Source organism: Tyto alba, unplaced genomic scaffold, assembly GCF_018691265.1.
Source record: "Tyto alba isolate M040663 unplaced genomic scaffold, T.alba_DEE_v4.0 Super-Scaffold_6, whole genome shotgun sequence".
Taxonomy (NCBI): Eukaryota; Metazoa; Chordata; class Aves; order Strigiformes; family Tytonidae; genus Tyto; species Tyto alba.
The window spans coordinates 10,671,016-10,687,460 of NW_024881327.1; the positions used below are offsets into that span (position 1 = coordinate 10,671,016).

The following is a 16,445-nucleotide window of genomic DNA, read 5'->3' on the forward strand; positions in this document are numbered from 1 at the left end:
GTCAGCACGGTGCGCAGGCGTCGCTCCGCCGTCTTCCCGCCGCAGCTCCCGCCGCCCCTTTCCTTCTCGGTCGCCGCCGCCGCCCGCGGCTCCTCCCGCCGCCGCCATGTACGACGCGGACGAAGGTGAGGGGAGCCTGGTGCCCCCGGCGAGGGGGGCCGGGGTCTCGGGCCGCTGCTGGGGGCCGGGGGGGGTCCCTCGCGTCGCCCTGTGCCGGCCGCCCTCAGCAGGCGGGGCGGGGGGGGGGGAGGGAGGCACCGCGGGGGCTGGAACCTGGCTTCACCGTTGTGCTTCCCCGGCAGATATGCAGTATGATGAAGACGATGATGAAATCACCCCCGACTTGTGGCAAGAAGCCTGCTGGATCGTTATCAGGTGACGGGCTAGAGCTCGCTGCTCTTAAGGCTTCGGTACATGTGTCCTGGCTCCTACAGGTGCTGTAAAATCACAGAACGGTTTGGGTCGGAAGGGACCTTAAAGATCATCTGGTTCCAACTCCCTGCTTCAGGCAGGGACAACCTGTGCCAGGGATTCACCACCCTCACAGTGAAGAGTTTCTAATAGATTATACCTAATCTGAATCTCCCCTCGTTCAGTTTGAAATCATTACCCCCCTGTAGGCCCCCTTTAAGGCTGCTATAAGGTCTCCCTGGAGCCTCTTCTCCAGGCTGAACACCCCCAACTCTCTCAGCCTGTCCTCACAGGGGAGCTGCTCCAGCCCCCTGATCATCTTCATGTCCCTTCTCTGGACCCGCTCAAGCAGGTCCATGTCCCTCTTATACTGGGGACCCTAGAGCTGGACACAGGGCTGCAGATGGGGGTCTCATGAGAGCAGAGTGGAGGGAGAGAATCACATGGGAATCTCTTGATGCAGCCCAGGACACGGTTGGCCTTCTGGGCTGCAAGCACACATTGCTGGCTCATAGTCAGTTTTTCATCCACTGATACCCCGAAGTGCTTCTCCGCAGGGCTGCTCTCCATCCACTTATGGCCCAGCCTGCATTTGTGGTTGGGATTACCCCGACCCATGGGCAGGACCTTGCCTTGTTGAACTTCATGAGATTTGCACAAGCACACCTCTCAAGCCTGTCAAGGCCCACATTTTCTCTCGTCTTTCTTTTAAAACTGGTGTACCTATAGAAGGTTTTCTTGTTGCCCTTGATGTCCCTGGCCAGATTTGATTCTATCAGGGCTTTAGCTTTCCAAGTCTGATCTCTGGCTGCTCAGACAACTTCTCTGTATCCCTCCCAGGTTATCTGTCCTTGCTTCCTCCCTCCATAGACTTCCTTTTTGTGGTTGAGCTTGTCCAGGAGCTCCTTGTTCATCCATGCAGGCCTCCTGATGTTTTTACCTGGCTTCCTCTTTGTCAGGATGCTTTGCTTCTGAGCTTGGAGAAGGTGATCCTTGAATATCAAGCAGTTTTTCTGGGCCACTCTTCCCTCCAGGTCTTTATCCCATGCTACTCAGCTTCTCCTTGTTGGTGAGAACAAGGTCCAACATAGCACCTTTCCTTGTTGGCTCCTCTGTCACTCAGAGAAGGAAGTTATCATCAACACATTCCAGGAAACCTCTTGGATTGCTTATGCCCTGCTGTGTTGTCCCTCCAAGAGATATCAGGGTGGTTGAAGTCCCCCATGAGGACCAGGGCTTGTGAACGTGAGGCTGCTGCTAACTGTCTGTAGAAAGCTGCATCCACTTGATTTTCCTGTCTGGGTGGCCTGTAGCAGACTCACACTCTATAATATCACCTGTCCTTGCCCTGCCTTTAATCCTGACCCATAAGCTCTTGGTCAGCTCCTCATCCATCCCCAGGTAGAGCTCCAGGCACTCCAGCTGGTCATTGACATAGAGAGCAGCACCTCCTTGTCATCTCCCCTTGTGTCCTTCCTAAAGAGCCCGTCTCCTTCCATTCCAACACTCCAGTCACAGGAGCCAGCCCACCACCTCTCCGTGATGCCAGTAAGATCATAGCCTTGCAGGCGTGCGCATGTCTTCAGCTCCTCTTGTTTATTCCCCACGATATGTGCATTTGCATGGGGGCATTTAAGCCGGGCCCTGATGAAGCTGACCAACTGGCTGTAATTCTTTGTGCTGCTCTTCAGGTGCTCTGCTGCTGACCTGTGATCCCTGCCCAGGCTCTGGGCATCTGTTGCTGGCACTGGCATCAAGCTGGTAGGAGTGGGATGGATTGAGGGTTCCCCTTCCCCAATAACTTTAGTTTAAATCCCTCTTCACCAGCTTGTCAAGCCTATGGCTGAAGTTGCTCTTCCCCTTCTCTGACAGAGGGACCCTGTCAGACCCCAGTAAACCAGGTTCCTCAAAGTGAGTCTGATGGTCCAAGTAGCCAAACCCCTGGCTGTGGCACTGGTCCCGTAACCAGTTTGTTGATTTGCCAGATTCAACTGGTCTTTTCAAACCCCTTCCCTTTGACTGGGAGGATTGATGATAAAACTGCCTGTGCTCCAGAGTCCCTTACAGCCACTCCCAGGGCTCCATAATCCCTCTTGATAATCCTTAGACTGCTCCTGGCTGTGTCACTGGTGCCCACATGAAACAACAGCAGTGGATAATCATCAGTGGGCTGTATGAGGCTGGGTAGTCTCTTGTTGACACCTGACACAAGCCCCCAGTAAGCAACACTCCTCTCTAGAGAGTGTGGCGGGTTGGCAGATGGTGCCTCCACACCTCTCAGAAGAGACACGTGCTACCATCACCCGTCGCCTTTTCCCGGTTGCAGTGGTTGTTCCGTGGGGAGCAGGCTGGGCTGCCTTCCTCAGCTCCAGCATCTCTCCTGCTGTGATAAGTCTTTCCTCTTCAGTCTGTGGAGTGGTGAAGCGATTCTGCAAGAGCACCTCAGAATTAAGGGGAAGCCTCTTCCTCCTGCAGGTCCTTGCTCTTGCGAGCTTCCATTCTTCTCCATCATTGGCCCCTCTCCCTTCCCTGTGTGCAGGTGGGGGGAGTTTTTGGCTGCTTGGCCGTGGGCTGTTGGTCCACTGCAGACTGCTCTTGGAACCAGCTGTCCAACTTCTCCTCAGGCTCCCTGGTGCTATGCAGCCTTCTCACCACATCCAGTTCTGTAGCAACGTGCCATGGAAGCTGCAGGCTTGGTTATGCTGAATTGTGGGGTTTAGCATGTTCAGAGCAGAAGGGCTTTAAGCAGAAACAGCAGGGTTGTCACTGGGGATTGAGAAGCCCTACTGATCCCCGGTGGGGTACACTGTTTTGAATGAAGCAAGAAGTGATTTTGATTCCATATCAAGCGTGTGATTTTTGCCCATTTACAGCTGATGCTGGCAGTAGGAAAACTGTACTTGGCTATTTCACCATGTTAGCGTTTTTCTAGTAAGACATGAACCTTCAGGACCTGCAGCTTCTTGTCACTGTTAAGGAGTGGAATGCTGTGTGGAACTGAGTAAAAAGTGTTTCTCTTGCTAATTTTATCATTCCTAAAATGTATGTGACTGGTGTCTTAGAGCAGCAGTTGCAAACAGAAGGGTAGGTCTGCAGGGGTGGTCCCATAGGCAGGATGGAGAGCTGAGATGAGCAGCTTTGGAGGCAGAAGGAGATCCTTTCTTTTGCAGCCTGGTGAAGAGACCTACCTTTGCTTTCAGTTGGGTGGGAGGTAACTAAGGCAGGCCCTTCAGCTGAAGCGGCATCTCACTCCATATGCTGAAACTTCTATTTTACAGTGAGGCTGACCAAGCACCAGCATGGCTTGCCCAGAGAGGTCATGGAATCTCTGTTTCTGTCCTTGGTGGTATTCAGAAGCTGTCTGGACATGATCTTGGACAGTCAGCTCTAAGTGACCTTGCTTGAGCGGGGTGATAGGACAAGATGACCTCCAGAGGTCCCTTCCAACCTTAACCGTTCTGTGATATAGGTTGCCCTTTCCTTTCCTCCTTCCCCTTGTGCAACAGCAGACTGTGCTGGCAAAATTTCACTGTGGCAACAGCATGATAGCCAACGGTGTGTTCCCCTTCTTGGGGAAGGCTGAGGTTATTGGTAGGGAGATAGTTCTTACCAGTTTTCTGTAGAGATCTTGGCAGCAATGAGGCAGAAGCTGAGGCAGTGTGGGTTCCTGGCTAGCTTCAGGAATGTCAGGTAGAGGAGCTTTCTGGCAGGGGCTAATGCAGCAGACATGTTTAGGTCGTCCCATTAAAAGTTAGGATGTGGGTCTTTGAATTTAGGCTTTGATTTTTACAGTTAGGTTGTGCTGGGTTGAGGCTAGGTGAGAAAGGCTAAGGGAAATCTGGAGGAGGAGTGAAGCTGGGAATCTCTGTGTGGCTGGAACAGAGGGGATCCATCCAAGCTAAGAAAAGTGCTGAGAACTATTACCTTGACTTAGGGGCATGCATTCAATTCATGCAGCTTGGACAATTATTTAAAAAAAAATAATTTACGTACATTGTTGAAAACTTTAGATGAAGCCACTTTTACTGAGCTTTGTCGTTGTGTTTCCCTTCTAATTTAAGGTAGTCTGTGTGTACAGTCATGGCTTAGCCAAGAGGTGGCAGCAAGTCTCTCGCTTTGTAGTGTCTGCGTCTTCAAGCAGGGAGAGAATTGTGAAACTTTGAGCATCTGTGTTTGAAACTCGCGCCTTGGGAAAAGTGAATGCGTTTGATCCTGGAGTGTATTTTGTGGCTTTTGGAGGTTTTGTAATAAATGCATTTTAATCTTGTTGATGTATGAAGCACATGAATTAAATTAACATCTCTTGTTCATTAATGCACTTTTTCTTTTTTCTAGCTCCTATTTTGATGAAAAGGGTTTAGTCAGGCAACAGTTGGATTCTTTTGATGAGTTTATTCAGATGTCTGTGCAGAGAATTGTTGAAGATGCTCCACCAATTGATTTACAAGCTGAAGCCCAGCATGCCACAGGAGAAGTGGAAGAGCCGGTAAGTGGAGAGCCTGGGCAGAGGTGATACGTTTTTACAATGCAAAATGGTTTTAGGTGGGTTTTATTCAACCCTCATCTCAAGAGACAGAAATAAATCTGAGTTATGGCACTGCTCATGCAGTCAGTAGGACAGAAGTATGAACTCTTTGGAGTCTGTGAGATACATGGCCAAGTTTCTAGATGGTCAGGTATATCGCTGAGAAATACGTGCAAGAGCTTTGTTATCCATGGAATCGAACTTCCCTCTCCTATAGAGTTACTCTCTCCCGGTTGAGTTGTGAAATTGTTGGTTGACTTGAGAAATGACCAAGAACAATTGGCTGCAACAGCTTATGTTGTCAGTTACTGTATGAAACTGCAGTGATGGGGTTGCAGTGGAGCAAGTCAGGTAGCCGAAAGCAAACCGTGTTTTGGTGGGATTTTGATTTTTCAGTAGCTTTACCATGACAAGAAAGGCTTATGGCTGAAAAGTTCTCTGTTAGCTTTCTTCAGCCGAAGTTAGGTCCAGGTTTTCAAAGGGTGCCATTGCTCATCATGTTCTGTTGGGACTGTGTTCCAAAGGAGAACAAATTACTGAAGGTCTGCGCTGCGTGATGGCCCTTCTACAATGAGTGTGCAACTTCTGCAACGGCTGTGGTGCTTTCATCTGTGTCCCTCGTGGTGTGATCCCTCTTCCAGAAGTGCAAATAGTGATGATCTGTTGCCCTGCTATCAATTACTACCTTGCTACTTACTTCTAGAGATTTAAAGGAGATTTAGGACACTGTTGTGGTTTAAACCCAGCCAGCAGCCAAACACCACACAGCCCCTCGCTCACCCTCCCCCACCCCCAGGGAATGAGGGAGAGATTGAGTTGGATGGCTCAGGGTAAGGAGACTTGTACGTTGAGATAAAAACCATTTAATAATTGAAATAAAATAATAATAGTAATAGTAGAAAATACAAACGGGTAATGCACAATGTGATTGCTTGCCACCCGCTGACTGATGCCCCGTCTGTTCCCAGCTAATGATTCCAGAGCATTGAATCTGTTACACGTTTTGACTGTTCCTTTGCATTTTTTTGCAGGCAGTTATCCTGTAGAGAGAATAACTTGAGATTTCTTTTAGACTCTTTGTTAAACAAACAGTTCATAAACATGTATCTCACTAAAATTCTCCTTAATATTTCTTCTGTTACTCTGTGTATTTTATTGTGGAATTCTCTAGCTGTGCAGTTCTGCAGTTGCTACAGTTCAGATTGCAAGCATGGTGTGTACCTGGCTTCTTGTTGCACTAAAGCAGCATTTTGCTTTCTGAAATCGGAGAGGTTAGTTAGTTACTTTTATTTATAAAATTAAAGTTTTTAGGAATAGGTCTAGATATGAGAAAAAGGAGACTTGATTTTTCCTTCCAAGCAGTTAGCCTCTTGCTTTATTTGAAGATACTGGATTAATTTAAGGAGATGGAGTGTATTGGACTAATTTGACTTTTTGTTTCTTTCTCCCTCTACTTTTCAACCTCAAATTTTGAAGGCAATTTGGGCAATTTATAACGTATCAGAGGGTTTAACAACTATGCTCAGAGATAGTGATTATGGTAAATGTGTTCTTGAGAGCGTTTGCACGAGAGCTTGGGAAACTTGATGCTGTACATGGGTGCTGCTGCAAATCCAGGAGAAAGGTGTTTCTTTGGATAAGAATTGAGAGACTTTTTTTGACCTACAAAATGTTTGCCAATAAGGCTCTGCCACCTACTATTGTAGGAAGCTTTTGTGCCTTTTTAAAATGAGATTGTTTTCAGGTTCTTTCCTTTGTTTTTCTTTGATTTTCCTGTCTGGGTGGCACTTTGTTTACTGTCTTACTTTGTTTACTGATCCTATAGAATCATCCTAGGAACTGGTGTTACCAAACTTGCTGTGTTTTCAGTTGTTTAAAGCAGTTATCCTTCTCCAGTAGCAGTTTTGGTTAGTAATAAGAGAATATCTTGAATGCAGAAGGCTAGTTATTGGTATCTCTTGTGGTTAGAGCAGCAGTGACACTTTAGTTTGTCTGAAAGCTGTGGGTTTTTTGATAAATTGATGCAATAATCTGTTTAATCTCTAGAGGAAACAAAACCACCTAGTACAGATGTTAAAAAGGTAGTTTCTGTGGCTCTGTGTGAGACACAATGTATGGGATGGATAATTTGCACCTTTGCCTTTAATAGTGAATCTGGAGAAAGGGCTGAATATGAGGTCTTTGAAAAATATATTTTAGAAAGGCTGAAACCACTTGTGGTGTAAACCATAAAGTGACTTTTTTCCTCGGCCCCAAAGCTTGCTTTGCTAGAGGAAGTGTTGCTTTGGTGGTGTGCTACAATAGAGTCCTTATGGCCGAAATACGGTAAAATGTCTGCATGGGATTCAAGTTTTCTTTTAGTAATGGATATTATCAGCTGGCTGCTAGGCAAATCCTTGCGATGGCAGCACTGTCTTGATATTTGTGTTCCCTTCTGTTCTGCAAAGGGACGTGGTGGGAAATAGCAACTTGAAAATGTTGTAAGGCGACAAGCCTTCCAACTTGTATACATGCAGGTCTGATGATTTGCTTATGTTTCTGTACCCCCCTGGATTTTGGTCTGCAAAGGAATGCTTTGTGAGTGGAGTGGTTCATCTCTAGGCCCTTTTGCCTGCAAGGAGGCCAAGAGATAAGCTGCTTCGGCACGCTTGTGCCCCGGGACTGAGACCACACATACGAAACACTTGAACAAAGCTACTGTTGTGTAGCTGCTTGCTTGCTTTTAAATTCTAGCTCCCCCTACCAGATACACAAGTGCACTTTGATAAAAGTATTGCTTTAAAACTTTTGCCCCTTTATTTTAAAAAGAGTGCTTTTGATTTAAGTGAACTGAATGCTCTAAATCTCACTCTAGTAAGATTCTGATGGGTGAGTGGCTCTTGAAGCAAAATGAAGATCATGAGAATTGTTCTGTTGCTGAAAGGTATCTGTCCTTTCATGCTCATGGTTTCACTGTAACACATGAAAAGATTTCTGTGGAACTAAACCAAAACTATTAAATCTGATGTTTTATGCATGGGAGCAAAGCTTTACAAAAATTCACACCTTGTTTGGTATGTCAGCTATGTCACTGTCTGTGCTGAAGCAGATTGACCTTTCTGCATCATAAAACTAGCTGTTTATATAAAGTTACATAAAAAAGAAATAAGTAGGCATATGTAAGGCTTATCCTATTTGTTAATGTATTAACTGACTTGGCAGATTTTGAGTCTGTTAGCTATTTTATAGGAAGACAACATATTTGGGTACTTTCTTCTCTTACCAATGGTTTTGACCCTTCAGTTTCCTCTTTTTTTTTTTTTTTTTTTTTTTTATTATTATTACTCATGAGGTATTTGGAAATTACTGAAAGCTTTTGAGTGCTTTTTTGATCTAGTCATCTGAAGAGGGATTGTTTCCATACCTGGATCTGAGGACATGTGACAGCACTGGATATTAAGCTCTAGTGCCACTCTTGAACAAAAAAAAGTGGATGTTTCTTCCATTACAGGTAAATGTCTTGTTTTCCAGCCCCGGTATCTGTTGAAGTTTGAACAAATCTATCTCTCCAAACCTACACATTGGGAAAGAGATGGAGCACCCTCACCTATGATGCCCAATGAAGCCAGACTGAGAAACCTTACGTAAGAACGAAATCTGTAGTGGATAAATACAAGGAAGGACTTGCCCTCCATTATTGATTGATAGTCTTTTTCAATTCAGTAGTGCCTTGAAAACGTAGTAATTACTGCTTTATTTAAATTTTGATGTCTGCTTGTTAAACGTAGACAATGATTTGGTAATAATGCTTAATATTACCAGTGAGTGCTTGAATAGCTGCCTTCAATATCCGTCTGTACAACCTAGAGCAGCAACTGGCAGGTAACACAGTGGTGTTTTTATTCTGTAGGTATTCAGCCCCCTTGTATGTGGATATAACTAAAACAGTTATTAAAGAAGGGGAGGATCAGTTACAGACACAGCATCAGAAAACTTTTATAGGAAAAATTCCTATTATGTTACGTTCAACATACTGTTTGTTGAATGGCTTAACTGACCGTGATCTTTGTGAACTGAATGAATGCCCTCTTGATCCTGGTGGCTACTTCATCATTAATGGATCAGAAAAGGTAAGGGATTATACCTTTTCGTAGCCATCTTTACGGGCACTGAAAGTTCTGTTACTTGTTTTCATGTGTTTTGCCAGGAACATAAACGCTTTTATTTCAGCGTGTCACTGTTACTGCGGGCACTTGTGATGTTGTAGAAAGATGGACTTTTAGTCCTCTGTTAGGACTTTCTCAAGTCTTTTCTTGAGAAGACTTTTCTTCTTCTCTGAGGCATGTTTTGCTTCAGTTTCATAAACCGTTTTGCATTGAATGCCACTGAGTACTCTAGATACTTTCCCTTCTATTTTCAACACTGCAGAGCAGCATGCACTCTAAAATAAGGTACTTTTTTTACTCTGAGTCTCCTCCAGTTTGATCGCAGCTGTATAGATGCATTTTATTATAAGAATAGGTTCTTCCCTCCATTGCTGTGGATTCAGCTTTACCAAATCATATTCTCACCATGCTTCTGCCTCACCAATGAAACTGCTAGCTTTTTGTAACTGACACCTGGGCAAATGCAGCAAAAGAAATAGAACTGTATTTTTCTTCTCCAGGGGAAAAAAAAAAAAGAAAGTCTAACTTTTACTGTTGGAATTGTATTTTTCTTCTTCGGGGAAAAAAAGTAAATCTGGCTTTGACCGTCAGAGCTGGTGTTTAAGTTTAAATGCCTGTGTAGTGTGTTGGCCTTGGAAACAGATAGTGAAATGCTTTCTTTATCAGTGTTGTGCCTAAAGATAATGGAAATGTCTCGGCACAGTCAGCAGATGCGATAACACTGTTTTCCATGATGTACTTATCAGAGTGTTTTGGTTTGGTTATTCTATCTTAACTCAGGTATGATTTGCTAATACCGTATTTTTAAAATGTAGAGTATAATCCAACTGAATTTGGCAAATTGACTTCATGCTGTGCAGTGCTCTTAAAGTTAAGGCACCTGAAGGAATAGTAGAAGCACACTGCTTGTTGCTTTCAGCCTACCCTTTTGTCAGCTATTTACTAGTGTTCTTGTTTCTAACACAGGTTCTGATTGCTCAAGAGAAAATGGCTACAAACACAGTGTATGTGTTTGCAAAGAAGGATTCAAAATATGCCTACACAGGGGAGTGTAGATCTTGTCTGGAAAATTCTTCTCGACCAACAAGTACTATATGGGTTAGCATGCTGGCCAGAGGTGGGCAGGTATGCCTAAGCTGTAATCACCCCTGCCCTGGGGCTTACATTAAAGATTGCTTTAGGAGTTTTATTACTGTCCTGTATCTTCATGTCATTTACTTCTGGGATTTTGAGAAGAAATTTCTTCTGATGCTAAATTGTAAAGAAGGTAAAATTGAATTGTGTTCTGTTTGTCATAGATTATGCCTGTCTCCAAGACAAATAACATGAGGATTGAAATTAAGACTCACTTTGTGAGAGGTTTTAGGGCGAAGCTAAAAAATAAATTTAGAATTACTATAAATAAGTTCCTAGAAAATCCAAACAAGCTGCATCCTGTTTTTTAACGAAGAACAAGAATAGGAGTGGGTACCCTGTCTTTGCTGATGGCCAAGCTAGTGTTTAGATGTGTTTTGCAGACCACATATTAATTCATATTTGACATCTAATTGTGCCATCTGTGAGGTGAAATAAGTGCTATTCATAACTTCAAAAGGTGTCAGTACTCGTTTGCCATTGCACCAATGTTTGGAGATTTCCAAACACGTTCCAAGAGTAACTTTAATAGAAACCTTACACCAGTCCTTGCTCCTGATGGCTGGGGCACTCTTGAGTGGTTGTCCCTCTGCATCCCACAGTGTGTGTTTCTTTCTGGGAGCAGCTACTTGAATAATCCCAGGAATGGAGAGCCTTACACAGTGGATTATAAAAATTGGGTTTAAGCTGAAGATGGGTAGGATTGTTCGTTGCAAATACACAAGAGGAGAGAAATGATGCGTGTGATTTCTCGTGTGAATGAGAAGTATTATTTAAATGACTTTGTATCAGCAAAAACCGTCCGAGTCTTTGCAGACTTCTAAAATTAGAAATGTTTTTAATATAAAAAAAGGCACTGCTGCAGTGAGGTTTCAGAATAGCGCCTTAGCTGGTGTGCTGAGAAGTCATGGTTTCCTGCAGTGCTTGCATAAATACACTTATGCTGTATCATCCAAATTCAGAGAGACATTTGTATTTAAAGGCAAGATCATTTAAGACTAATGTATGTTTTCTCCCATCTTTTCAGGGTGCAAAGAAGAGTGCTATTGGTCAGCGCATTGTAGCAACTTTGCCATATATCAAACAAGAAGTCCCCATCATAATTGTCTTTCGTGCTCTAGGCTTTGTGTCTGACAGGGACATTTTAGAGCACATCATATATGATTTTGAAGATCCAGAAATGATGGAAATGGTAATATGCGTTAAATAGGTTATTTCCTGGCTTAACACTTGGTGATGTATAGGTGTGGCTAATGATTATTCAAAGTATTGCTCATTTTCAAATTGTAATTTATTACTTTTTTTTGGATTGTCTATTAGAAATGTCAAAACTTCTCTGCCTAAACCTATTCTAATGAGTATTTTAAGTGAACAGAGTGCAATGGAAATTTCAGAGAGTTAATATGTATTTGGAGAGGTAGGGTCTTATGCTGCTGCCATTGACTTAAATTGTAAAATCCCGATTTACACCTGAAACTGCAACAGGCCTAGAATTTATTTGAATGAGAACTATCTTCTGAAGTCTGAACTGTTTTTTTTGTGTGCTTCTGGCATGCTCCATTGCTTTTTTCTGCTGCTCTTGAAAGAGCTAGCTACTGTAATAAAGACAGTAGTTATTAGTATTTAGTAATGATTACTGTTGATTACTAATCACTAGTAGTTCCTGGAAAGAATCATCAGCAAACTACTGCATAGTTTCCTTCAACCCCAATAGGCACTGGATGCTACAGGATTTTGCTGTATTTTGTGCATTAGGTCAAACCTTCTCTGGATGAAGCATTTGTCATTCAGGAGCAAAATGTTGCTCTAAACTTCATTGGATCAAGAGGTGCAAAGCCAGGTGTCACCAAAGAAAAGAGAATCAAGTACGCTAAGGAAGTCTTGCAGAAAGAAATGCTCCCACATGTCGGTGTCAGTGACTTCTGTGAAACCAAAAAGGCCTATTTTCTAGGGTACGTCAGTATTTTGTGTCACGCATCTGCAAATGGATCCTGATTACAGATGTTGTTTGTGTATATGTATATGATTGGAATATGCACTGAATGGAACTTTGGTTTTAACTTTAGTCTTCTGGATACTCAGTGATAAACTCTAGGGCACGGGTCTATTTTTGTAGCTGAGAAAATGCAAATGTTGATAAAATAGAAAAACTAAATAGAAACAAAACAAGCTTCCAACACATTCTGGATCTTAAGTTAGTTGTGATGATAGTGAAAAATGACTCTTTTTGACATCACATTGCATAGACAACATACAGAGGTTGATAACTAATGTGTAGGTAACTACTGATAAGCTGTTTGTAATGTAAACCCACTCTTTAAAACTATGAGCACATCCCCTCTTAATGGCTGCTTATTGGTATGCAGATGACCCGTGGCGTCAGGAGACTTACCATGTTACACCTGATTCCATGTGCTTAAACATAGCCCATATTACAGGACAGGACAGGCATGTAGCAGAAGGCGCATTGCCATCACGGTGTAAATATTAACTTCTCTCTCTGTAGTTACCTGAACTTTCAGTGGGTCATTCACCTCTAAGGACGTACATGCTGAAGAGGTCTGTTTTAGGACAGCAGTATCTTGAAGATTTAGAACGAACAGCTTTAGGAAACAGTTCACCAACTTCTCTATGAAAGCCTGTAATCTTTGTTGTGAACGTCTGCTGTCAGTTTAAAATATAAGCTGTTTTATTTGCTCAGGTATATGGTTCATAGATTGTTGCTGGCGGCACTGGGAAGAAGAGAGCTTGATGACCGAGATCATTATGGCAACAAAAGACTGGATCTTGCTGGGCCACTGTTAGCTTTCCTGTTCAGAGGGTAACTATAATATATGCATCTTCTTTGGAGATAAGTAATGTCAGAGGCATTGCCAACTGTGCTTCTAAATCAGAATATTCTGCTGTGTTGATAGCCTGACTTGCACAACACAGCCTGTATTTGATTATGACTTAGTCATGGAGCGAGTAAATTTCCTCTAATATTAGGTGGCTAGTATCAACTTGTTTTGAAGCATATTTTGTGCTTGTTCACAAACAGGTTAATTTGTTTTGTTTCCCCTCCTCCTCTGGTTACAAATTACTTGCTGCTTTTCAGAAGGCCAGTAACGTTTTTTCCAAATAATGCTGAGTAGGCTGAATTGCTACAGTACTGCTTAATTGTGTTTCTTGGAATCTTCTACAGAATGTTTAAGAATTTGCTGAAGGAAGTGAGAATATATGCGCAAAAGTTTATTGACAGAGGGAAAGACTTCAACTTGGAACTGGCAATTAAAACAAGAATTATTTCAGACGGTTTGAAGTATTCATTGGCAACGGGAAACTGGGGTGACCAGAAGAAAGCTCATCAGGCCAGAGCAGGGGTATCTCAGGTACAAGAGCTGAATAAGGCATCATAAGCATTTGTCAGGTTTACTTAACAGTAAAACCCTCTCATGGACAGAGCTTAATATTGCTTGGCAGCCGTGCATGTTGTATGTTGAATAGAACCATTTTTTAAAGGAAACTTCCATAGCTGAAATGGGTGAAGATCCCAAGAGTTGAGTCTGGTGTGGGGTTTGGGGGTTTTTTGTTGCTTGTGTTTTGTTTTAGCTGTTGTGTTCACTGCTGAACAGTTGGTGTGCGCGAAGACTTTTTGTGTTAGAGCGTATACCTGTGTGTCTGGTCAAGTCCTAGCCCCAGAGAATCTTTAGGGACGATGGATTTCTTTCCTTTAATTACTTCCAATGCTTCACAGGTGGTTAAACTTGAATGAAACCTTGTAATATAAGGGTTATGTATTCCACAGATAACCATGAGGAGCACTGACTTTATTACCCCAGGGCAGTGCTTAGTTGAGCCTGTTTCTCTTCAAGTTGGAAACAGGAAAGAGGTGACAGTTTTAAAATGCCAGCACATGTTGTCTGGAGCCCTGGCGAGATCATAATCTGGGGAAAGCAAGGTTAGGAAAGGGGTGAAGATGGTAGCTGTCCCTGGATGGTGTATTGCTGGTGTATGTGTATGAGGGGCTTGTTTGCTTTTTAAATAAACTCTCGCATTTCAGGCTGTAAAATAAATTTTCTTAAATTTTTGAGGAGCCTTGATCAGACTCTGAAAAAGAATGTAAATGCGGATTTGCTCTTAACTAAGCCGTCTTAGTTTTTCAAACTAAGTTTGAAAATACCTCTTGTGTCGTTGTGCTGGCAAACCCCCCTGTTGAAAACGCAGCTTAAAAAGTATTTTTATAAGTGTCGCTCATTCTAGTTACCTGATCAGAGTAAGCTGTACTACAGAAAACAGCTCTCTGCTTGGATAACTGTGTTTATGCTGGGCCTTGCCATAGTATAAGCATGCTCTGAAAACTTCTGCCATTACAACACTGGTTAGGAGCTTGAGATTTTTAAGGATAGACTTTAGACTAAGCCTAGTGGAGGTGAACTAAAAACTGTAGCTAACTAAAAACTGTAGCTAACATGAATCGGAACTATTTTAGTTCTTTTCAAGCACATCATTTCTAGAGGGCAGCGATCCTTTGCTCTGATGTATCACGATGCCTGTCAACAACACACCTCAGCAGCTTTGCCTAACTGAATTCCTTCCTGCCTGCAGGTGTTAAACCGCCTGACTTTTGCGTCCACGCTTTCCCACCTGAGGCGCCTGAATTCTCCGATTGGCAGAGACGGCAAACTGGCGAAGCCCAGACAGCTGCACAATACGCTGTGGGGAATGGTTTGCCCTGCTGAGACCCCGGAGGTAATGAAAGTAGTATTTTCTGTCAGTACTTACTCGTGCCTAACTTTTATCTGCTAGTCGTTTTATAGCCACGGCACTTGCAGTGATCACTTGCACTTTTTTTTATTAAATGCTGATGTGAATATTTAGCTTTATAGCTAACTCTGTAGTCGAACGGTAGAAATTAATAGAGTAATAGCATGTTTTGTGTCCAGTTCCTTGAGGACTTGAAGTTTAAGTTCTCCTGTCATCTTGGGGGAATCTCTTGATTTGGAAATGTAAGTTAACTTCGTTTTTCTATTAGGGTCATGCAGTAGGACTTGTGAAGAACTTAGCCCTGATGGCTTACATTTCAGTGGGATCTCAGCCATCCCCAATTCTGGAATTCTTGGAAGAGTGGAGTATGGAAAACCTGGAAGAAATATCTCCAGCAGCAATAGCTGAGTATGTGCAAATGAAACAGTTTAACCGACTTAAGCTTTTTATCCTGCACAACACTTCAAGAGTTTGGTTTGGGGGTTTTTTATTTATTTGTTGTTTTTTCCCCTCTTTGTAGCGCTACCAAGATCTTTGTTAACGGCTGCTGGGTAGGAATACACAAAGATCCAGAGCAGCTCATGAATACCCTAAGGAAGCTCCGTCGTCAGATGGACATCATTGTGTCAGAGGTATAAATTTCACATCTACCATTTGGGCATCCTTTTGGACGAGAGAGGATAACACCTTGATACTGCTTTGCAAGCTCCGAATAGCATTATTTGCAAGTCTCTTTCTGGACATATTTCATGTTGCTTGCTTGTTTGGGTGGTTTTTTGTTGTTGTTTTGGGAGTTCTGGGTGGTTTGGTCCTTCCTGGGGTTTTTCTGTGTTGGTTTTTTTTTTTTTTTGTTTGGGTGTGTTTTGTTGCTTGATTGTGAGGGGGTTTTTTGTTTGGTGGGGGGGGAGGGAGATGTGTGTTGTGGTTTTTTGGTTTGCCTTTTGGTTTGTGTTTTTTTGGTTGGTTGTTTTGGTTTTGTTGTTGTTGTTTTTTTGTTGTTGTTGTGTTTGGTTTTGTTTTTTTTTTTTTTTTAAAGAGGACCCAGTTGAAAAAACAATTGAAAATAGTCTCTTGAAATGCTTCTGTTTGTAGGAGTGTTCTGTGCTGCTGATAGCACCTGTGAAGTCTTTCCTTTAGGGAACTTTGTTATGCTGTTTTGTGTTCTGTAGTTCTGATTCTGGGCTGAGACTTTGTGCTCACGGGGTGCTGCTTTCTTGTACAGGTCTCAATGATTAGAGATATTCGTGAGCGAGAAATCCGCATCTATACCGATGCAGGCAGAATTTGTCGACCCCTTTTAATTGTGGAAAAACAGAAGTTGCTGTTGAAGAAAAGGCATATTGACCAACTGAAGGAACGAGAGTATAACAATTACAGGTGCGATAAGTTCCTGAAATTCAACTGAATGTCTAATTTTCCATCTTCGAAGCTGTAAGTTCCCTCAGATTGGAAAGAGAAATGTTTAAAGCTTTGTGCAACACAAA

At 42.9% G+C, this 16,445-nt stretch overlaps 1 protein-coding gene across 1 annotated transcript in view; it reads left to right on the forward strand.

Moving 5' to 3' along the window:
• POLR2B (RNA polymerase II subunit B) overlaps positions 1–16,445 on the forward strand; it is a 23,757-nt gene continuing 7,312 nt past the window's right edge. Inside the window, exons 1-14 of the mRNA XM_032983308.2 lie at positions 1–125; positions 303–375; positions 4,747–4,897; positions 8,447–8,559; positions 8,826–9,045; positions 10,048–10,206; positions 11,243–11,407; positions 11,971–12,167; positions 12,917–13,036; positions 13,400–13,586; positions 14,803–14,946; positions 15,230–15,369; positions 15,482–15,593; positions 16,184–16,338. Of these exons, the coding sequence (XP_032839199.2) occupies positions 107–125; positions 303–375; positions 4,747–4,897; positions 8,447–8,559; positions 8,826–9,045; positions 10,048–10,206; positions 11,243–11,407; positions 11,971–12,167; positions 12,917–13,036; positions 13,400–13,586; positions 14,803–14,946; positions 15,230–15,369; positions 15,482–15,593; positions 16,184–16,338 (1,955 nt within the window). The 5' untranslated portion in view covers positions 1–106. The remainder of the gene's footprint in view (positions 126–302; positions 376–4,746; positions 4,898–8,446; positions 8,560–8,825; positions 9,046–10,047; positions 10,207–11,242; positions 11,408–11,970; positions 12,168–12,916; positions 13,037–13,399; positions 13,587–14,802; positions 14,947–15,229; positions 15,370–15,481; positions 15,594–16,183; positions 16,339–16,445) is intronic.